Below are 24,351 nucleotides of genomic sequence, written 5' to 3'. Positions count from 1 at the left end.
ATTTTGCATAATGGTTCTTGACCTCAACAGCCAACCTGGTGAAGAAGATGCATGTAGCTGTAAGAGAAGACACAATTGGTAAAGGTTCAGAAAGTTCTTAACTAAGTGCTGTGGTTCTGAGGACAGCTGTGTGAGCAACTTCTAGGCTGGGCGGTTAAGGAAGGACTCACAGAGGAAGGGTCATTTGAGCTGGACCGTGAAGGATGAGTATGGTTTCAACTGGCAACTCTTCTAAGGATGCTGTTGGAAAGATGGTTTTGACCAGAGCTTCTCAAACTTTCTGTGGAGAGGGACCAGGTTTTGTTTTTTAATCAATTGATCACAAAGGAATACTTTTTTTTTTTTAAGACCAGTCCTTCACACACATTAATTGGGAAAATAATACCTTTATGTTCGTGTTTCTCTAACATCCTAGTAACCAGTTTAGTGGATCCTAAGGAAGCTACAGTCCATGGGGTCACAACGAGTCAGACACTACTGAAGTGACTTAGAATGCACGCAAAGAAGCTTATTTCTGCAGTAGCCCAGTTGATTGTTTCCAGTAACTCCTCACAAAGGCTACCTTGTTCTTCAATCCTCTTTTCCTGTTAACAGATTAATACTTTATATAACAGAAATGAATTACTGAAAAAATGATATAAAAAACCAGCATACAAAATCCAAGCCCATATTACTAAATATTAGGTTCAACAAATCTAAAATTACTTTGTCAAATTGTCATATAAATTTCTAAATGATTACTATCAATTCACATGACCTATTTTATCACAGACCAGTAACAAATGTTCACACACCAAAGGCAGTCTGGGTAGCTCTGGTCAAGACAGGAGGAACCAACGAGAAGACAAAGACTTTAACACAAGGATGTTTGGAGAATGGCAAACTCCAGCATGACTAGAGTTCAGAGCTTCGGGGTGGGCCTGTGTGTAGGGGGTGGTGGAGCGAAAACTGGAAAGAAGGTGAATCCATGCTGACTACCTTTTGTAGTCAGTGAGGATTGTGGAAGCGACTGAGAAAGGGAGTGGTGTGGTTTTATCTTCTGTACGTAGTTTCAGGGACTTCCCTGGTGGTCTAATGGCTAAGACTCCATGCTCCCAATGCAGGGGACCCAGGTTCGATTCCTGGTTGGGGAACTAGCTCCCACAAGCCTCAACTAAAGATTCCATACGTCACATCTAAGACAGGGCACAGCCAAATAAATAAATAATATTTTCCTAAAAAGGGAAGTTTTATAATCATTTAAGTCCTGTGCTCATGCTCAGCCGTGTCTGACTCTTACGGACCCTATGGACTGTAGCCCAACAGGCTTCTCTGTCCATGGGATTCTCCAGGCAAGAATACTGGGATGGGTTGCCATTTCCTCCTCCAGGGGATCTTCCCAACCCAGGGATCTAACCGAATCACCTGCATCTCCTACACTGGCAGGTAGATTCTTTACCACTGAGCCACCTGGGAAGCCCATGAAGGGATATGATCATAGCATCACTTCAGTTATTCAGGTGGGAAGTGATAGGCACCCAAACCAGGGTAATTGAAATGAAGAGGAAAGGATGGGACAGTAGAGAGGTAGGACCGCAGAGAGTTCCTGATGGAACGTGGGGAGAGGGGCATGGTGAGGTTTTTGAGCCCTTGGGGACAGAAACAAGGAAGACGTGAGAAGGAGAGGCTTGTGGAGAAAGCAGATGTTTGCTCTGGCTGTTCTGATGCTTTCGCACTACTGGGACATCCATGGAGAAACGTCAAGCATGATACTTGAAGATTTTAAGTTATGACTCAAGTTCAACAGCAAGATTAGGACCAGACAGGCTTGCGTATCTATACAGATATCTCTGTGCTTTTATGGTCATCTGTGCAGAAGAACAGCCTAAGCCAAGAGGAAAGACGTGTAGACAAAGGTGACAGCAGAGAGCAAAGAGTTGCTGGGCTGGTGGGGGTTGGCGGGGTGGGGGACGGGGGGAGTGCGGCAGGGAGAAGTGGAGGCAGTCCTGTCAAGGAACATCTGCATTTCCAGAGAGAGCAGTAAAATGCTAACTACTGCTTCTTAGCACACGAGGCATCGTCACGAGGCATCAGTCACCAAGTCGTGTCTGACTCTGTGACACCGTGGATGGCAGCACGCCAGGCTGCAGTGGCCTCTCCATGGCCATAAGAGGACAGCTTAACTGAGCACCACTGAGAAATACAGTCCTGACTTCCAGGCTCTATGAGCAAAGGCATCGAACTCAGTCTTTGACAGGTGACCATTAGAAGGATTGAAAAACTAAGAGGTTGTAAACTGAAAAACCCATGTAATAGGGAAGAGTGCTAATGACATACGAGAAGCTTTGAAGAGTTTTTGCTAAATTTAATGTAATGTAACCCCTATGAAAAATAGTACCAAGGACAATTCAGACTCCTAAGAAACAGCAGTACTAGCAAGTGAGTCTGAGACCACAAATCACATTAACATCTCTTACTTGGAGAGATGGGGAGGAGGAGAAGAGAGACCCCGAGAGCTGGTGAGAAGGCTCTGTATGTTAGCTCTCTGCTCTGTTTTTATTGACCAGCTTCCTTAGGGTTTTTACCTCTATAGTATGGAATAATAAAGTTTTCCATTCACATTAGTAATTAGACTTAAGACTGGCTTGAGTCTGTTCTTCCTACTTTTAATGTAGATTTCCACTTTGGCATTGCATTTTCCATTTTCTTAGAAGGTCAGGACGATCTCTTGACCTCCACGTTGTCACTACAAGTAGCCGTGTCTGACAGCAGCAGTGCTGGGAGCAGTGGGGGTGGGAGGGCTGGGTTTTACACGGTGGCAGAGAGCGATAAGCAGAAAGCTGGAAAGGCAATAACCCTGGGAAAGGGGCCAGAGCAGCCCCAACTTATCCTCGGCTTGAAGACGAGATCAAAGGCTAAATGGCCCCACAGCAATGGTTTTTCCAAACAAAATAAGAAATGATGTGGAGATGAAGCTCTCATGCTGTGACTGTCCACAGTTCCAACTCCTTTCCTGCTGAGCTCTTGAGCTAGTGGTAAAGCTTTGCTTCGACTGCTAATACTAGTCTAAAATCTTCAAGGAGACTTCTAATAATAACAAAGTGGAGAGTCTATCCAACCTGTTGTCGAACAGTTTCGAACAGCCGTCTCATCATCCAAGAATAAGAGCACAAAAAAAATTAAATAAGATGAGATGTATGAAATTATTCTTCAGTGAGGTAGAATAATAAGTAATAAGCTATAGAAGAAGAAGATGTCAACAGGCTAGAATATTTTCTTCAGAAAACAAAGATTTTTAGAAAACATCTGTTCTGTGTTCTCACAATTCAAAGAAACCTGAAGTATGTGAAATGAGACATCTTAAAAGGATCTGGCCAAGAGGCAAGCAGGAATAATAAGGGAATTGAATGCCATAAGGAAGGACTCGAAGAAAATGAAAAACGCAATGCCAAGGTTGAAATCTACATTAAAAGGAGGAAGAACAGACTCAATCCAGTCTGAAGTCTAATTACTAATGTGAATGGAAAACTTGAATTGTTATTCCATACTGTAGAGGTAGAAACCCTAAGAAAGCCGGTCAATAAAAACAGAGCAGAGTGCTAACACATGGAGCCATAAGCCTTCCCAACAAGGAGAACAGTACTTAGCTAATGGTAAGTGCCCAGTAAATATATACTGAATAAGCCAGCAATATTCCCAAGGAGGCCACCAAAAATCACACATAAGCAATAATTCAAGTAATAGTAAAAACGTGCTGAGCTGAAGACAGGCCTAAGTCAATGGATCAAAAGAACTTTGCTGAGTACCAGGCAAAGTTAATGAAAAGAGATAAACACCTCACTACAGCCTCATGGAATGTAACACTTCAAAAACAAAGAAAATATAAAAGCAAACAGGAGAAAAACTAAGCTGTCATCCAAGAAAGAAAAATTCATCTTACCTGTATTGAACACCAGAAGATTGTGAAGAACGTCTGCAGGATCTGAGGGGAGAAAAGTTGTGACCCAAGAATTCTCTACTCAGCCAAAGTGCAAAACTGACAGAAAGACATTTTCAGATAGTCAGAGGCTTTAAAAATATATGTCACTTAAGTATCTGTTTTAGAAATAATTTTGAATTCAATGTGTATGGACAGGGAGGCCTGGTGTGCTGTGATTCATGGGGTCGCAAAGAGTCGGACACACAGACTGAGCGACTGATCTGATCTGATCTGACACATTATATATATAATTTGATTCCTTTCTATATATGTCAGTATTCTAGCCAGTTAAGAAAGGAATCAAATTCCTTGAGGATGGGAAACTTGGGACTTCCCTAGAGGTCCAGTGGCTAAGAGTCCATGCTCCCAATGCACGGGGCCCAGGTTCGATCCCTGGTCAGGCAACTAGATCCCATATATTGCACTAAGACTGGGTGTAGCCAAATAAATAAATACTTAAAAAAAAAAAAAAAAAAGAATGGGAATTCTGTGGTATTAAAGGGACAGCAATGAGCATTAGAAGCAGTTGAACACAGAATCAGGTCTAAACAATTGTGGGGAAATATGTTGAAAAGAAAGTTTAAATATCAAGAATAATGCTTTCTAAAGGTACACAATATAAAAATAGTTTAAAAATATTAAATAGGGCCTGAATCCCCATATTATCTCAAAAGTTAAAACTCCAGAAGTTGGCATAAATAGAAGGAAGCAAAAAGTATGATAATGCATGTGACAAAGAGAAACAAATGCTTTCATTCCTAGATTAGAGAAATTGGAGGTAAGTCAAGCTTTTTAAGAGTTTAATCATGCTGGTATTTTTTAGATATATTTCTTGCAAATCACATGTTTTGATGAATACCCCTGGTTATTTTATGGAGAGGGGATTTTCAGGGGGCCAGGGCGGGGCGGGGAGCGAGTAGGATGCTGTTGAAGTGCTCCAGGTGGGCGGAGGTGGCCGCTGACCTAGGGCTGACGTGGGCGTGGTACGAAATAGGCAGATGCCACCGAAGCTGAGAGGCTGTGCCAGTGGTCTAGGTGTGAGACTTGAGGGAGAGAGAAGCCAGAGACGATTCCCAGATATGTGCCCTGAACAGCTGAAAGAACGGGTTGCCCGTTGCCTCTTGTCGAGAGAACTTGGGGAGAGTGGAGGATGGGCTCTGGGGCCAGTTTTGAACTATTGAGTTTAAGCTGCCTGTTATACATGCTCACAGATACATGCAGCTCCCTGCTCCTTTGAAGTAAAAAATTTTTAATTCTTGAAGGAGAGACGTGAAATTGCTCATAACAACTCATTGTAAAATGGCAGTATGTTGTCACCCAGCTAATAGTTCAGTTCCTTGTCACCATCGGAGAGTACACACTCTTCTAACAAGAACCACCTTTGTTAAGTACATGAATCACTAGTGTTTGGTTTTGTTTTTCCCTGGTAATGAGATGTTACTTCAAGAAACAGGAAATTCCCTAAAATAGAGGTCCGTATCTGCTCTTTTTTGCAATACCATTTCACCATTTAGAGCAACTGGCAACCTAACAGGTATTTAATAGCTATTTATATTTTGTCAAAATATCAAGAATTGTAAAGAAAAATTTTTTATTGTTTCCATTGATTTATAATTTGTTGTTTTACAAATACTATACAAAAGTTTACCTTAATTCAGCATCCTTTTTGTTTGAATGGTACGAATCAATAGCAAAAAAGTATATGTTAGTCAAACATGGAGAAATGTTTAAATAACAGAAGCTAATGTTTAATAAAAAAAAATCACTACTCCCAGGTATCCTCAATATCCATTTATATCTATTTCTTCACCCAACAAGTACTTAGTGATGGTCATCTATACGTTTTACTCTGTAGAATGGATGTGCTTTCTACAAAGCCACTTAAACCTTTCTAATCTTTTCATTAATTCTAAAGGAATAGTAGAAGATTGACTTGCTTGTAGAGTTTATAGATAAAGGAAGTCTTTGGGCTTCCCTGTTGGCTCACCGGTAAAGAATCCACCTGCCAGTGTAGGAGGCATGGGTTCCATACCAGATCCAGGAAGATCCCACATAACCACGGAGCAACCAAGCCCGTGCACCGCAGCTACTGAGACTGTGCTCTAGAGCCTGGGAGCCACAGCTACTGAAGCCGTCGCCCCTAGCGCCGGTGTTCCCCAGCAAGAGGAGCCGCCGCAACGAGAAGCCAGTGCACCACTGAAGCCATCGCCCCAGAGCCAGTGCTCCCCAACAAGAGGAGCCGCCGCAACGAGAAGCCTGTGCACCACTGAAGCCCTCACCTCAAGAGCCGGTGCTCCCCAACAAGAGGAGCCGCCGCAACGAGAAGCCAGTGCACCACTGAAGCCATCGCCCCAGAGCCAGTGCTCCCCAACAAGAGGAGCCACCGCAACGAGAAGCCTGTGCACCACTGAAGCCCTCACCTCAAGAGCCGGTGCTCCCCAACAAGAGGAGCCACCGCAACGAGAAGCCTGTGCACCACTGAAGCCGTCACCTCAAGAACCGGTGCTCCCCAACAAGAGGAGCCCCTGCAATGAGAAGTCCCACAAGCGGAGGGTAGCCTCTGCTCACCCACAAGTAGAGAAAAGCCTGTGTGACAGTGAAGACGCAGCCCAGCCACAAATAAATAAATCAAATAATTATAACGACAACTCTCTCAAAGAAAGTAAAAGAAGTCTTGCTTAACCATAACCCAAATAAGTGAAGATTTAAGATGAGTCAGAATACTTTCAGTGCTGAAGTCACAAGACCCAGTGTCACAAACCGCAAGATAATTGGTTTTTGTCAAATTTATTCCTCCTGGTGTCCTCACTGCCATAGATGTGTGGTGTGTGTGTGAGTCTGTGTGTGCTTTCTGGTTAACCAAATTATTTCCCAGAAAATGAAATTAACCAGAATACGTCATCCTCTGAGCACTCTAACTGTTCTTTACATGAAAGTAATGAAACTATATTTCTGTTTTAGAAAGTCTGTAATGTAGACTTTTTACTAGTGAAACCTATCTTTATATATAATGAATTCTCATTAGTATGAATTTATGACATAATACAAAACAAACGGGCATATTTACAAGAATACTTTTCTTCATGCAATAGAAATATCAATAAAGAACATGTCTTGGCTCTTTGTTATAAATAAAATTACATGTTTAAATACAGTAGGAACTTACTATTTAAAGAAGCATTTTAATAAATCCCATAAAATACACAGACCAAAATAATCAATATTTCTATTCCAGCCCTCAGTAGAGTTTTGAAGAGCCTCCCCGCCTCCAGCACATTGGCTTCAAGAACACCCATCCTGACATGCCTCTTCCTGTTTTGAGTTTCCAAGTACTGGTGGGCTGGCTGGATGATAGATAATAAATTATCCGTCCATATTTATCTGCAAGCTATATACTTGAATGAATAGTGCTATTATATAAAAATGTCTTTGTGTCCATCGTTCTGGAGCAAAAGCCTAGCACATTCTTTCACTTCTCAAAAACAAAAAGTACTGGTTCTTGTTTCTAAAAATATCTGTGACAGGCAGAATCAAAAATAATTCATTTATCCACAAATAAAAATTTAAAGAAGAGAATAGATGCCCACCAACATGGCTAAAATTAAAAGAAAAAAGAAACTGTCAATATCAAGTTTTGGTGAGGATACAAACAAAGGAAGCCCTCATACACTGATCCTGGGAAATGTAAATTGGAAAAACCACTTTGGAAACCTATTTCATGGCATCTCCTAAACCTGAGTGTATCCAGCATATCCACCCAACTGAAATACACCTGTACCTGCTGCAAAAGACATGGTCAAGGATACTCATGGCGACATTACTCATCATAGCCCCAAGCTGGAAGTAACACAGTCATGGCACCCCACTCCAATACTTTTGCCTGGAAACTCCCATGGATGGAGGAGCCTGGTGGGCTGCAATCAATGGGGTCGCTAGGAGTCGGGCACGACTGAGCAACTTCACTTTCACTTTTCACTTTCATGCATTGGAGAAGGAAATGGCAACCACTCCAGTGTTGTTGCCTGGAGAATCCCAGGGACGGGGGAGCCTAGTGGGCTGCCGTTTATGGGGTCACACAGAGTCGGACATGACTTAGCAGCAGCAGCAGCAGATGAGACATCAGTTGTGACGTATGGTCAAAAGTCACACGATTGGACATTGTTATGGCGGAGACAGAGAATCAAGAGCTGCTGGGCACAACAGTGTCAGTGCCTCTCCTGGGAACGATGTTGAACCAAAGAAGCCAGACACAGATGAGTACATACTTTACGATCCCAGTTTATGAAATGCAAAAACACACAAACCTAATCTGTGATGCTAGAAGTCAGGCAGGTGGTGGGCAGGGGTCCTTGGCAGGGCCTGGCTTAAGTCCAAGAGAGACTCCAGGAGGCCGGAAGGGTATGGGGGTTACAAGATGTGTTTGCTTTTAAAGTTCACTGCCTCTGCACTTGAGATTTGTACACTTTATTATGAGTATATTATACTTGAATTTTAAAAGCTGACCCAAAAAAGTGGGTGGCAGATTTACTAGAAAAAGCATATCCCTTCCTTCACTCTCACCCCAAATTTTATTAAGTCTTTTTCTTTTATTGGTATACAGAATGGGAACAAAGCCTTCAAACTAGAGAGGACGTTAAAAGATGATAGCTGTACACAGGAGAAGAAGCAAACCAGCATAAGAAAGTAAAGACCCCAGATCTCCAGGTTCTTCCATGATGGACAGTCTAGAGACAGCAGACAAACATGATATTATAAGGGAAAAATAAGTATTTTGTAATTTGATAACCCCCTTACTAAGGGCAATAATAGATCCCCTAGAAAGGACCACCTTTTATTATAATGTTTACTAATTATTAGCATTGTTGTTGTTGTTGTTCAGTGGCTAAGTTGTGTCCGACTCTCTGCAACCCGATGAACTATAGCACGCCAGGCTTCCCTGTCCTTCACCGTCAACTTGAGTTTGTGCAAACTCATGTCCATTGAGTCAGTGATGCCAGCCAACCACCTCGTCCTCTGTCGCCCCCTTCTCTCCTTGCCCTCAGTCTTTCCCAGCATCAGGGTCTTTTCCAGTTATTAGCATAGATACCAAAAGAAGAATTTTGCAGTGCTATTGGGCTGGTTGTTTAACACACCTTCACTGGATCATGGTTCTCTTGCTCTTAAGTTAGACCTTTTCCCCAAACTCACACCACCTGTAATTCCCTTCTTGTGCCTTCAGTCTGTTACAGCGGCCTCTGTGCTCTACCACTGATCAGGAATTGATATCAATAACACAGGATTTTGCAAATCTCTGGTAAAGAGTTAACATTTGTGTACTTTATAGTCTTAAGGAGCTACCTCATAATGAAATGACTTTGATAGTTAGCTGGCCAGTGAGATTTCTATCTCACAAGCCTACTAAGGAAAATTGAAGACAAAGTTCTTCTGGTAAATGATAAGTGTACTAGTATACTTTAGGCAAATATAGGAATATCTAAAATAACAAACCATCCTTACTCCAGATAGCTTCATTATAGTGGGATCTTTATAAATATATCTAGAAGACTGTTCTTGTTATTTAGTCACTGCGTTGTCTCTGATTCTTTTGCAATCCCATGGACTGTATCCTCTGTGCATGGGATTTCCCAGGCAAGAATATTCCAGTGGGGTTGCCATCTCCTTCTCCAGAGGACCTCCCCAATCCAGGGATTAAACCCAGGTCTCTTTTATTCTTAGATCTGACTCTGTCGCAACTTAGAGAACAACCAAATGGCTGAGAGCCTTAGATAGCTATTGAGGAGATTTTTGGCATACCACCACCACCCCTCCCCACACCACCCACCAAACTCCAAATAACAGAAGATTCTCATCCGGTTACATACCTGCTGAGTGGTTCTGGATGTCTTCTGCTGCTTTCGAGTGCTGAGAGTGCTGATGTTGCAGCAGAAAAATGAATTTTGGAAAGCAAAGTATGTTTCATGTAACTAATTATCCACCCAAGTCTCTCAAAATGTTTACTATCAATAGCAAACCAGCTTAACATAACTACATTGACGCTAATGTCAAAATAGACATGAAGTGAACTGGTTTCCTAAGGAGTTATTTTCCCAATAACTTGTTGCACTTAGCAGACAGGCAATTCAGCTATTTATATTATTGAAGAATAGATCTACTAGTGGGAAAAAAAAAAAAAAACATTGCTTCAAAGTCACTTTTTAGACTTTGATTGGTGCTTGCTACTGCTAAGTCGCTTCAGTCGTGTCCAACTCTGTGCGACCTCATAGACGGCAGCCCACCAGGCTCCCCCGTCCCTGGGATTCTCCAGGCAAGAACACTGGAGTGGGTTGCCATTTCCTTCTCCAATGCATGAAAGTGAAAAGTGAAAGTGAAGTCGCTCAGTCATGTCCCACTCTCAGCGACCCCATGGACTGCAGCCTCCTGCAGGCTCCTCCATCCACGGGATTCTCCAGGCAGGAGTACCGGAGTGGGGTGCTATTGCCTTCTCCGTGATTAATGCTTAGAAGCTTACAAATTAGGGACAATTCCCAGTTACTTGAGAAAATATTACTGTAATTATTTTGATATAATTAGGAAGAGGCAAAGAGTAAAAAAAACTAATTGAGAAATCCTCCACTTAATACTAGTGACTTTCATTTCTAATTAAACGTAGACTGTGCTGTGCTTAGTTGCTTATCATGTCCGACTCTGTGACCCCAAGGACTGCAGCCTGTCAGGCTCCTCTGTCCATTTGGATTCTTCAGGCAAGAATACTGGAGTGGGTTGCCGTCCCCTCCTCCAGGGGATCTTCCCAACCCAGGGATCGAACCCAGGTCTCCCACATTGCAGGTGGATTCTTTACCATCTGAGCCACCAGCAAAGCCCAAATGCAGACTGTAATACTTCAAACAGACGGTCACAGACACAGTGTCCCCTCAGTTTGGAGACGGGGCTGCAAAGACACAGAGAATCTCAATAACTGCCCAAAGTGAGACAAAACTAAGATTTTCACATGCTGAATCCAAGTCTGATGCTTTTTCTACCCTGAGCCACTCTTCGTCTTGATAAGTGCATTGCTGAAATGAAAATAGGCCCAGTATAGTAAAGAGTCATCATTATTTTCATAACTAGATTTTTTAAGAGACTTCAGTTTTTTAGAACAATTTTAGATTCCCAGAAAATTAAGCAGAAAGTGCAGAGAATTTCTATCTACCTCCTGCCCCAACACACGCCCTTCCCTATTACCAACATCCACCACCGATGCGGTACATTTGCTACAACTGATGAACCTATACTGACACATTCGCACCCAAAGTCCACAGTTTACATTAGGAATCACTCTGAGTGTTGTACATTCTGTGGGTTTGAATAAATGTATAATGACATGCATCTGCCATTACAGTATCCTCTAGAAGTTTCACTGCCCTAAAGATCCTCTGTGCCTTGCCTTTTCATCTCTCCCTCTCCACCAACCCTTGGCAACCACTGACTTCTTTTACGTTCTCCATAGTTTCGCCCTTTTGCAGAATGTCGTCTTGTTGGAACCATACATGCTATAGCATTTTCAGATGGACTTCTTTCACTTAGTAATATGCAGTTAAGTTACCTCCATATCGTTCCGTGTCTTGACAGCTGATTTGTTTTTAGCACCGAGTAGTATTTCATTGTCTGGGTTCTTAATGTACGTATCAGCTTTGATAAACCTGTGCCTTCATTGGGATATTACGACTCTTTATCACTTAACTGTCATCTTAGTCCACTGGGCATAGTTTTAAGCATTATGTGGAAATATCTTTAGAAAAGTAATTTAGGAGATTTTTGAATGTAGATGATCAGAATGTCAGTACAGTACAAAATGTTTGTGTGCTATGGTTCTCAGCTGTTCCCATTTGTACTCTAAGTCAGAGAACTTGAACAACAACTTCTTGAAAAGGAAGAATCTGAAGATCACATTTAAGAACCTGAAGACTACGTTTTCTCTGTGCTTGCGGACAATGTTAACAAGTTCAAGCTACTTAATTTGTTAGCTAATAAATTTTCTAGGAGTACCGTGACAGGAAGTCCAGAAGAAATGCACCACCATTACACTCCAGATGTCGCATACTTCTTCAGAGGTTCATTTGCATACCACTATCCTGTTCATATGTGCCGGGAGCCCATTTTGTCCTTCCATATGTTAAAACACATGTAATGGACAAAATCTACACAAAGGGCATTTCTTTGTCAGCAGAGCCGAAACCAGTCCATTTATGAAGCTGCGCTCGTGCAGAGCCAGCACGTATTGAAAAGATCCCTGGTGTGTTTCCTGTTGCTGTTGTTCAGTTTATTTCGTTGCTCAGTCACGTCCAACTCTTTGGCAGCCCCATGGGCTCCTCTGTCCATGGGATTCTCCAGGCAAGAATACTGCAGTGGGTTGCCATTTCCTTCTCCGTGGAATCTCCCCAATCCAGGGATCGAACCCTTGTCTCCTGCATTGACAGGCAGATTCTTTACCACTGAGCCACCAGGGAAGCTCCGTGTTTCCTGTTATTCATGCATAAAATGTATCAGGGACTCTCCAGAACTAAAGTAAGCATTCACATGTGTGTCTTTGTAGGCTAAAGGTAAAGAAAGACAGTGGCTAAGACACCAGGCTACTGGGGAGCTAGATGATGCCAAGATCATTGATGGGCTGACTGGAGAAAAAGCCATCTACAAACGCCGGGGTGAGCTGGAGCCACAGGTAAGCATGGTGCCCTGGGAGCCTCGATCTGTAGTTTGACCTTCTTCACAGGCAGACGCTTCCTGGAGTTGCTGTTTTAGTCGAAAGACTATAAACCCTGAATATGGCCATCAAGGAAAGCATTATATATTTTTTTTTAATTAGAAGAAAACATAAATATTACACTGTTTATTATATGAATCAAGATTCCAGCATGAGTCAAGAAATACCAGGCACACTCAAATTGAGCATTTGAGGGAACCTAATAAAAAGACTGTTTACACAAGTAAGGGTGGGGTGTAGGAAGTCCAAAAAGAGACAGTGTGGTCTTCCAACAGCAAGGATCTGCCCTTAGTGTGAAAGGCCGGAGGAGAGGGCACTTACTGGAACCTGGACACGGTGGGTCATGGAGAGGGCTGCCTGCCAAGAGCCGCGGCCGTAAGCAGAAGGAGGACCACCCTCGGGCCGCGGGACAGGGGCAGAGGAAATGAACATGCCACCCCCGGCTCTGGTGTCCCGCCAGTGCCTGCCAGCAGCCGCTGGAAGCCAGAGAGGCCGCTGCCATCTCGCAGACGAGCCCCCAGGACACAGAGCAGTGCCCTAGAGGGGAAACGCAAGTCACTCCGTGTCCCTGAATCCCAGAGGGTGACACAGATGAGAACACTAGAGCCACCTTAGTGGTTTTCTGCTCTTCTGTTCCTTTAAAGATCTGTGTTTATCCTGTGACCAAAGAAATTTTTAGAAAATAAGGATTTCTCCCAGAGTGTAAAGTTTAAGAGTCATAACATTAAAATATTTGCACTAATACAAGAGGCAAAAAATGGCAAGTAGGTGAGTCTCTTAGAGGGCTATGGACTTTGAAAATCCTCGAATAACTGGAATTGCTGAGCAGCCACTGAGACCTGGGGGGTCGGTGGGGTGGAGGGGGCCATGCTGGTATAAGCCAGTGGCCGCTTTCTTCACGGACTCACTGTGGGCCACCACTGTGCTTAAATACATCTGAAAGTGTGGGTCGTCATGGCAGCACGAGGCACTGTAGGCAGTGCCTGACGCAGGCAGACTCAACGAGCTTTTCAGAAGTACACTGAATCTGTCTCCAACCAGTACACTCCAGAACCCACAGCATTTTCTTCAAATGACTAACTTTGCTCATTCGTTTTCATACATGTCACCGAGTGTATGGTAACCGAATAATCTGGAATTTTTCTCCTTTTTCTCTTGTAAGTAAATCTGACAAGCATACTTTTGTTTTTCTTTCTGCACATCGGCAGGCCTGGGTCCAAAACCAAACTGAAACTCCTAAGCGTTTCACATTTTAATTGATGGTTCTTGCTGACCTGTAGTTCGATGCCACGTTCGTGCCTTTAATGCCAGGAAAAGTAAAAAGAAGCAGTAATTCAGTCACTGGAAGGAGTAGAAAACTGAAAGCTTCCTAAAGACAAAAGACAGGAAGAGAGTTTTTCCTTCACTTCTTTGCAAGAGGCCCCTGCCCCTCACATCCCTGATTTTAGGAATCTGACATTTCTTACTGACCATGTGGAAGTGATTTTCAGGTCACCACACAACAGGTAAAATCGCTGTGGGCTGCCAGAATAGCTCCATCTTCCTAGAGAAACTGGTTCTAAAGCTTAATGGGAAAATGACACATTGGGGTTTATATTCTTTCCTGATTATTGTTTTTAAGATGGCATCAGTCTCATTAAGGAAGTCTTACTGGACTAGGTTGGTCCTCCAAAGGACCATATTCCAAAGGAAAATCCTCCCCCGTGTGGCCCCAACTACCAACACAAATCTGAAGCTCCATTTACTGAAATTCTGTAGATCAGCAGTCCCCAACTTTTTGGGCACCGGGGACAGGTTTCATGGAAGACAATTTTTCCACGGACCAAGCAGGGTTGGTGGGGGGGATGGTCTCGGGATGATTCAAACACATTTTGTTTATTGTGCGCTTTATTGATATTTCTATTATTATTACATTGTGATTATATGATGAAATAATTGTTATTGTTCAGTCGCTAAGTCGTGTCTGACTCTTTGCTACACCGTAGACTGCAGCACACCAGGCTTCCCTGTCTTCCACTATCTCCTGGAGTTTGCTTAAGCTCATGTCCATTGAGTCGGTGATACCATCCAACCATCTCATCTTCAGAATGAAATTATTAGGCATTAGATTCTCATAAAGAGTATGCAGCCTAGATTCCTCACATGCGCAGTTCACAGTAGGGTTTGTGCTCCTATGAGAATCTCATGTCGCCGCTGATCTGACATAAGGCAGAGCTTGGGAGGTAATATGATTGACGGGGAGCCTGCTACTCACCTGCTGTGCGACCCGATTCCCAACAGTAGCAACCCATGCCTCCCCACCTGCCAGGACAGCCTTGTGCAGGGCGCAGCCTACAGCTGACCTACCTACCTGGCCGCTGGCATTCTGGGGCTGGCGTGAGACCCCTCAGAACAGCAGCCAGTGATGGTTTCTGGTTCTCAAGGCCTTTCTGTCATCCCTCCCTCAGATGGGCAGCCCCCAACAGAAACCCAAGCGCCTGCGCCTGGTGGTAGACGTGTCGGGCAGCATGTACCGCTTCAACGGGGTGGATGGCCGGCTCGAGCGCTCTATGGAAGCTGTGTGCATGGTCATGGAGGCCTTCGAGAACTATGAGGAGAAGTTTAAGGTAATGGCGTGAACTGTGGAGGGCGAGAGGCACCCCAGACCCCATCTGCCCAGAAGTCGCCCCGAGTCAGGACATGAGGCTGGCTGGGGGGTGCTCACCTGGAGCAGACAGGGTCTTCATCTTCTCATCACCCCATCTGTCAGCACCGAGAAAGGGAGCCTTCTGTTTCATCTGCTCTAATAATCAGAAAATGATAAGACCGTGACCTAAAGACCAGTAGCTACAGAAGAAAGCACTTCCCTTGACAAGTTGTGCGATGTTGTGGTGTTGCCGTTGTTGTTGTTTCGTGTCAGATTCTTTTGGCACCCTCTGGACTAGAGCCCACCAGGCTCCTCTGTCCATGGGATTTCCCAGGCAAGAATACTGAAGCAGGTTGCCATTTCCTTCTCCAGGGGATCTTCCCAACCGAGGGATGGAACCTGCGTCTCCTGCATCGGCAGGCGGATTCTTTACCGCTGAGCCACCCAGGAAGCCGCACGTTGGAGTGGGGTGGGGAGGGGCAGAAACAGGCAGATAGAAGCACGGCAGGCGTCTCCCCAGGTTTCTCAGGGCCACCATCCCCACCCCAGCACCCCTCACCCACCCATCCATGCCTGCTGCATCACCAACCAGGCCGCCTATCACGGTTCTCAGCGTTGCCTTGCCTTGGCTCACAGGGAGGGTCACACAGCTGACGGCGAAGTTGCTTGCCCTGGGAGAAATGATCGATCCCCTTTCAGTGATATCCCTTTTGTCATCGCTGAGTTTGCTTTGCCTCCTCCTTCAGAGACCTGAGCTCTGCGAAGGGTACCCGTACTCCTGGCTTTGACCAGAGCAAATAACCTGAACACAGTGCTGAGTAATTATTATCAGCAGTTCAGTTGAGAGGAGCAATATATGTGCAGCCATGGGTCACGGGTACTCAGTCTATCCTAAATATTCTCAACCGCGTTGGGGATCAAACACGTCCTTCAGAAACAGCCCATCTCCCGTGACTTAGCTTGACATCCCGCCCACACCTGGGATTACTGTGCTGAGCCATGTCCGTGTGTTGTGATGGATACAGCAAGAAGCAGACTGAAACCCGCCGCTTCGTTGACTTTGGGCCCCCTTTCGAGGCTGCGAGGCTCCCAGAGTCCCTTGTGTGAAGCTCTGTGTGAATCCTTTTACGATGAAGGGATAAGCGTCCATGTCCTGCAAACATGAGTGGGATGTGGGCCCTTGCCATGGGGAGCAGCTCTGTCTCCCTGAGGAGCTAGAACTCGCTGCCCCTGGTGACCAGTGAGCACCACGGGGCTGCCCCAGACCCCTCCTGGGTTCAGTTGCCAGGAGTCTCTGTGCCACGATCCGAGCACGGCCAGGCCGGCCCTGTTCTGCCTTATGGCTCCCAGACGAGTGTTCAGCGCTTTCCCTCCTTGGCCCTCCCTCCCTTCAAATGAGTTTTTCTTGATTTTGATTTTTTTTTTACTTTTCTGTGTTTTCTTAAAATGTTTTATTGAAGTACAGTTGATTTAAAATATCATGTTAGTTTCAGGTATGCAGCAAAGTGATTCATATATATATATATTCTTTTTCATATTCTTTTTTGTTATAGGTTATTACATGATACTGAGTGTAGTTCCCTGTTTTATACAGTAGGTCCTTGTTGCTTATCTATTTTATATATAGTGGTGTGTGTATGTTAATCCCATCCTCCTAATGTACTCCTCCCCTCATCCCTTTCCCCTTTGATAACCATAAGTTTGTATTCTGTGTGTATAACTCTCTTTCTGTTTTGGAAATAAGTTCATTTGGGTTTTTTTTTTTCTTTTTTAGATTCTACGTATAAGTGTTCTCGTATGATACTTGTCTTGGTCTGGCTTACTTCACTTAGTACAATAATAAGTTCATTTGGGTTTTTTTTTCTTTTTTAGATTCTGCATATAAGTGTTCTCATATGATACTTGTCTTGGTCTGGCTTACTTCACTTAGTACAATAATTTCTAGGTCCATTCATGTTGCTGCAGAAGGCATTATTTCCTTCTTTTATGACTGAGTAATATTCCACTGTGTATGTACTTTTTTATGTCATATGGGTTTAACATTTTTAAGTAATTTAGGTCTTTGCTAATATAAGATGGAGCATAATTCTTCAATCACGTGGACCACTGTGTTGAAGTAGATGGTTAGACATCCATTGTACCAGCATAAATCCCACCCATGTTTTAAAACCTTGGGTTCTGCGAATAATTAGATCAGCCCATTCACTTCTCTTGTGGATCTTAAAGCCCAGGGTACCTCAGCTCCCTTTGAGCTCCCTTTGAGTTACATGAAGATTTTAACTCCTCATAAACCACAGCAAACATTCCACAGTTAAAACCGGCATATTCATATATGTGGTGCGTGCATGCTCAGTCGTGTCCGACTCTTTACGACCCTGTGGACTAGCCCACGCGGTTCCTCTAGTCCGTGGGATTTTCCAGGCAAGAAGCAAGAATACTGGAGTGGGTTTTCATTTCCTTCTCCAGGGGATCTTCTGGACCCAAGGATCAAACTGGGGTTGCTGACAATTCCTGTCTTGGCAGGGAGATTCTTTTTGCCACTGAGCCACATGGGAAGCCCAGAGTTATCTAGATATTCATAGTTACCTAGAAAAAATTTTTCCATTAGAAAGAGGATTTCTATGTCTATGAGAATGGAACTGTTCTGTATGTGAAGCTACTTCTTGCAGATTTTTAGAAAGATTCAGTAGAAGTTCAGCAAGAAATGGACTGACAGAGTTCCCCAGGACTGGGTAAAGGTTGAGACAGAAGGCAGGAAGTGACCAAGCTAACAGGGAGGGAGCATGTTGGACATTTCACTGCATCGCACATGCGGAATATATGGAGAGATTTGTGTTTGTCTAATTCTCACCGTTAAAAGTCTGTAATCTGGAAGAACAATTAGCCAAACTGGACATGTTGTACAAAAAAAGAAATAATATCAAAGAAACAAGCATTCACAAGATCTTGTTTTGTTTTGTTTCTGATTGACAATTAGAAAACAAATTGTTGGCACATGACCTGCTGAATTTCAGCTAAATTCAACAAAATTACAAGCGCTGATTGAGCACTTGCTAAGAGCAGTGGTCTTTCAGGTACAGCGTTGCCTGCCAACCTTGAGCTTGTAACCTTTCAAGGAAGACCTATAAAAATTAATTCTGATAGATGACTCCACAGAGGCATGCAGTAATAAAGACACAGCACAGCACACCTCTCCAGACACCCGCCTTTGGGGAACCATCCCCAAAGTAGTATTTTGCTCACAGTCTCTCTCTTTTTTTTTTTTTTAGGGCTTTTCCCACCTTTTTTCTTTTTATTATTTGAAAAAAATTTATTGGGGCATAGTTTCTTTACAATGTTGTGTTCATTTCTACTGTACAGCAAAGTGATCAGCTATCTGTATACACATATCCCCTCTTTCGGCTTTCCTTCCTATTTAGATCACCACAGAGCACTGAGCAGAGCGTCTGTGCTATACGCTGGGTTCTCATTAGTTATCTATTTCACGTGTGCTTGCTAAGTCACTTCAGCCATGTTCAACTCTTTGTGACCCCGTGGACCATCGCATGCCAGGCTCCTTTCTCCATGGAATCCTCCAGGCAAGAATCCTGGAGTGGGTATCCATTTCCTTCTCCAGGTGATCGCCTTGATCCAGGGGTGGAACTCGCATCTCCTATGTCTCCTGCATTGGCAGGTGGGCTCTTCGCCACTAGGGCCACCGAAGCCCAGATAGATGATAATAAATAAGGAAACAAAGAACTCTTTCTTTGGAACAAAAAAGTATGATAAGGAACTGATAAGGAACAGAAAAGTATGGGATCTTCTAACTGGTTTCTTAGGGCTTGGGCATGGAGGAAACACTCAGAGGGTAGGAAGTGGTTCAAAATACAGAGCCCTTTCTTCTTCCATTGAGCATCAGAGCTGCAGTGAGCCACCCTTACTGACAAGAGTATCAATAGTGTAGGGGCTGCCCAGGTGACTCAGTGGTAAAAGAAACTGCCCTTCAATGCAAGAGCCACAGGAGTTGGATCCTGGGTCAGGATGATGCCCTGGAGGAAGAAATGACAACCTACCCCAGTATTCTTGCCTGGAAGGCTCCTCTGTAGTCCATGGGGTCGCAAAGAGTCGGACACGATGAGCACAGACACATGTCAATAGTGTGCACACGTCAATCCCAATCTGCCAGTTCATCTCCTCCCCCACTTCCCCTTTTGGTATCCCTATGTTTGTTCTCTACGTCCGTGTCTCTATTTCTGCTCTGTAAATAAGATCACCTATGCCAGTCTTTTCAGATTCCACATATATGCGTTAATATACGGTACTTGTGAGGGTCTCTTCAATTGCCCCAACACTGTAAAGAATTTCCTCATTTTTTTAATCTGTGAAACTACAGAAATATTGAGAAGGTAACATAGTTATATTTGACTTTCTAAACATTTTTATTGAAATATACTTGATTTACTGACAAATCCAGGTGAAATTACAGGAAGACACTGAGATACAACAAAGGTCTTTCAGGGCTCGAAGCTTCATCGTGTTTTATGCTATTTGATTTTTAACAGGAAGTACTTTAATGGTTTTGATTTTGTGCATTTTCTTTTATACCCCTCACATTTACTACATCTAGTTCCTGCAGATGTCTTTTTAAGAGCACAGAAAGTCTTACGAAACTAGAAGGATTAAAGTCTTCACAACAGGAGAAAATCCTTACGATTTCACAAGATGAGCTCTCTGAGGAGAAGTGGTCCTTCACTGGGCGTCTGGAGGGAGGGGGAGGGAAGTCAGGATGCGGAGGACTTCCGGTCCTGCGCCTGCAGACTCCTCACTGTGACCCTGCCCTTTAGAGCTGCGGTCACCTCACAGTTCACTCCCTCCAGTTTCCTCATTCCTCAGACCGGAAACCAAGACTCAGAGACTTTACGGGCTTGGCCCAGAGGCGGAAGGCTAGACTAGCCCAGGACGCTTCTCTTTGTTTTCCCTGTTTTGTTTTGTTTTTAAACTTTTCCCCTTTATTTCCAAATTTGTTTATTTTGAAAAAGGTTTCATCTACAAGAAAGTTGAAAGAACTGTAAGATGACCACCCGTGTGCCTTTGCTTAGATTCACCAAGTGATCCCTTTTTCCCTCATCCGCTTTATGTTCCTCTCTGAATATATACTCTTTTTATCCTCTCTGATGCATTGGAAAGTAAGTCCTAACTGTCATACTTCTTTATCTCTAAATACTTTACTATACTTCTGCTAAGAGTCAAGACATTCCCTAATATGATCTCAATATCATTATTACTTCTAAGAAAATCATCAATAATTTCATCATACTTATAATATGCAATCCATGTCTTTATTTATGCTTTGTAAATAAGATCATCTATACCAGTGTTTTCAGATTCCACATGTATGGGTTAATATATCATACTTGTTTTTCACTCTCTTACTTACTTCACTCTAGATGACAGTCTCTAGGTCCATTCTTGTCTACAAATGACCCAGTTTCGTTCCTTTTTATGGCTGAGTAATATTCTATTGTAAACACAGAGGTAGAGGACAGGTGTGTGGATGCTGAGGAGGGAGTGGGGATGAGTTGGGAGATTAGGATTAATATATATCCACTATTGATACTGTGTATAAAATAGAGACTAACGGGAACCTACTGGACAGCACAGGGAGCTGTATTCAGTGTTCCTTGGTGGCCTAGACAAGAAGGAATCCAAAGCAGAGGGGACACATGGAAACATGGGGCTGATCCGCTTTGTTGTGCAGCAGAAACTAGCACAGTGCTGCTGCTGCTGCTGCTAAGTCGCTTCAGTCGTGTCCGACTCTGTGCGACCCCGTAGACGGCAGCCCACCAGGCTCCTCCGTCCATGGGATTTTCCAGGCAAAAGTACTGGAGTTGGGTGCCATCGCCTGAGTGTTACTACACTCCAGTATATATTTTTTAATTATTCAGCCCTGTTCACTTTCCCCAACTATCCCAATGGTTGCCCTCCCTCCTGGGCTATGGAATATAAACCATCCCAATAGTTACTAACTATCTTTCTCAATCTGGGATTCGGTCGCAGTCCCCGCCTCATTTTTCGTGCCTGTCTTGTTAGCCCCTGGTAACCTGGGCCACTGCCTTTCCTGCCGCTGTCATTTTTCTTTTCGTGATGGCCACTCTCTAGAGACTCCAGATCATCTGTCCGGTAGAATATCCTGGATCTGTCGGCTACTTTATCTTGGTGTCATGTACCTCATCCCAATAGCCTCTATTCTCCAGAACTCCTGACAGGCTTCCCCCCGCAGTGGGTACACTGGAGACACTGTGTATAGCCTCCCTACCACCCCTGCCAGCATAACCAGGGTGCGAGTATCCACAGCTGCCCAGGCTCTGCTGGCACTCACCAGGCCTCCTTTGAAGAAGGCAAGCAGGTGGCGGGATGGAGCCTACGTGCATTCTGCAAGACCTTTCTCTGTGTATTATGAACTATGTTGAGATACAAGTAATGGGAGCACATAGTACACTGTGTAAAAGGCACAAAAGAAGTCAGGGTGAAGAATGAGCCTTTGCTCCCCTCTCTCAGCTCCCAGTTACCCTCCCTGCCAGTGGCCACAGTGGGCAGATTTTTTTTTTTTTTGGTACCTTCTCAGAGACATCTGATACATATACATCAAGTGACAGAGTCCCGTTCACTCGGTTCTGTATCTTTCTGGGGGGAGAAGAAGAGCCTCTTGATGAAAGTGAAAGAGGAGAGTGAAAAAGTTGGCTTAAAACTCAACATTCAGAAAACTAAGATCATGGCATCTGATCCCATCGCTTAATGGCAAACGGCGAGAGACTTTATTTTTTTGGGCTCCAAAATCACTGCAGATGGTGGCTGCAGCCATGAAATTAAAAGACACTTGCTCCTTGGAAGAAAAGCTATGACCAACCTAGACAGCATATTAAAAAGCAGAGACATTACTTTGCCAACAAACGTCCGTCTAGTCAAAGCTATGGGTTTTCCAGTAGTCATATATGGATGTGAGAGTTGGATCATAAAGAAACCTTAATGCCGAAACTGATGCTTTTGAACTATGGTGTTGAAGAAGACTCTTGAGAGTCCCTTGGACTGCAAGGAGATCCAACCAGTCCATCTTAAAGGAAATCAGTCCTGAATATTCATTGGAAGGACTGATGCTGAAGCTGAAACTCCAATACTTTGGCCACCTGATGCGAAGAGCTGACTCATTGGAAAAGACCCTGATGCTGGAAAAGATTGAAGGCAGGAGGAGAAGGGAACGACAGAGGATGAGAGGGTTGGATGGCATCACTGACTCGATGGACATGAATTTGAGCGAGCTTTGGGAGTTGGTGATGGACAGGGAAGCCTGACATGCTACAGTCCATGGGGTGGCAAAGAGTCAGACATGACTGAGCAACTGAACTGAACTGAGAAGACCATTTTTAAAGTTTTTATTGAATTTGTTACAATGTTGGTTCTGTTTTATGTTTTGGTTTTTCGGCCAGGAGGCATGTGGGATTTTAGCTCCCCAACCGGGAATCGAACCTGCACCCCCTGCATTGGAAGGCATAGTCTTAACCACTGGACAGCCAGGGAAGTCCATGTTCTGTATCTTTATACTATGTGATCATATCCAACTCATTTAATCTCTCTGTACTTTGATGTTCTCTTCTCTGAAGGAAACATAAGGACTAGGAATAAGTAATGAAAGTGTGTCACTTAACAAATATAAAATGAGGCATGAGCAAATGACAGTTTTAGGAGTTCCTAGTGAAAATTATATATTCCATAGCCCAGGATGGCATTGCATGTGCTGTCATATGTTAGGAATTCAGCAGCATATGCTGAGCCTCCCTACTCCCCAGTTCCAGAAAGTTCTTTATGTTGTCTTCCTGCAGTTATACCTCCGTTGTAAGGCTCTCTAGTCTGTGTTTGCTTTAAAAACTTTGGAAGCCACTGGCCTGGCTCAGGGATCTGGACTCTTCCCACAGCCTCTCTCTTGGCCTCTGCTGTGTGTTTTCTTTGTCTTGGGCTCAGCTCCTGGGCTCTGGGTCATTAGAGTCCAAATCCAAGTTGAAGCTGGGCTCAAACAATAAAGAATCTGCCTGCAATGCAGCAGACCCAGGTTCGATCCCTGGGTTGGAAGATCCCCTGGAGGAGCTGGCAACCCACTCCAGGATTCTTGCCTGGAGAATCCCATGGACAGGGGAGCCTGGCGGGATACAGTCTTGGGGTCTTGACAAGTCAGACATGACTGAGCAACTAACACTTCACTTTCCACTTTTATTGCAGCTTAGCAAAATGCATAAGTAAGAATTACTGAGAAGGAAAGGACCTTTGAGCAAGAATGTCTGAAAAGAAAAAGTAATTCAGTGGCAGAACACGTTTCAGAGGCATCTGGAATTTTTTAAGTTTCTCATAATTGTTCTACGCACTGAGTTCAGTTATTCTCAGGAACCACTGAAGAAGGCTTAAGACAGGAGCAACATTATTTGCTAATAATCAGCATGCTGCTACTAAGTCACTTCAGTCATGTCTGACTCTATGCGACCCCGTGGATGTCAGCCCACCAGGCTCCCCCGCCCCTGGGATTCTCCAGGCAAGAACACTGGAGTGGGTTGCCATTGCCTTCTCCAATGCATGAAAGTGAAAAGTGAAAGTGAAGTCGCTCAGTCGTGTCTGACTCTTAGCGACCTCATGGACTGCAGCCCACCAGGCTCCTCCGTCCATGGGATTTTCCAGGCAAGAGTACTGGAGTGGGGTGCCATTGCCTTCTCCGAATAATCAGCATAAAGTCCTCTAATCTTATAACCAGCAGAATTTTTAATGGTCACCTAGCACTTAAACATTGGCCTGAAAAGTAGGGAGCCATTTCATTTAAGTCAGGAAGCGTTTTTTTCCTTTACCTTCATTCCAGTTTGTTCCTCATGATTTCTCCAAGCCCTGGGAATATTTTCACTATAACCTTAAAGCAGATCACCTTTGCAAAAGCTCTTAATGCCTAATTTAATTTTTTTTTCCTTCAAAATATTCAGTAACACCAGAAGTTAGGTATTTCTCTACTGAGCA

At 43.9% G+C, this 24,351-nt stretch overlaps 1 protein-coding gene across 2 annotated transcripts in view; it reads left to right on the top strand.

Moving 5' to 3' along the window:
- VWA8 (von Willebrand factor A domain containing 8) overlaps window positions 1-24,351 on the top strand; it is a 390,356-nt gene that overhangs the window by 345,729 nt on the left and 20,276 nt on the right. For both annotated transcript variants that reach the window (XM_086328813.1, XM_086328812.1), the window contains 2 exons: window positions 12,531-12,656; window positions 15,146-15,304. In XM_086328813.1, the coding sequence (XP_086184939.1) occupies window positions 12,531-12,656; window positions 15,146-15,304 (285 nt within the window). The remainder of the gene's footprint in view (window positions 1-12,530; window positions 12,657-15,145; window positions 15,305-24,351) is intronic.

This window comes from Bos grunniens, chromosome 12 (assembly GCF_055505025.1).
Source record: "Bos grunniens cultivar Pamir isolate PY7600 chromosome 12, Bosgru_T2T1.0, whole genome shotgun sequence".
NCBI classification, from domain to species: domain Eukaryota; kingdom Metazoa; phylum Chordata; class Mammalia; order Artiodactyla; family Bovidae; genus Bos; species Bos grunniens.
This window is presented reverse-complemented; position numbering and strand designations above follow the sequence as displayed.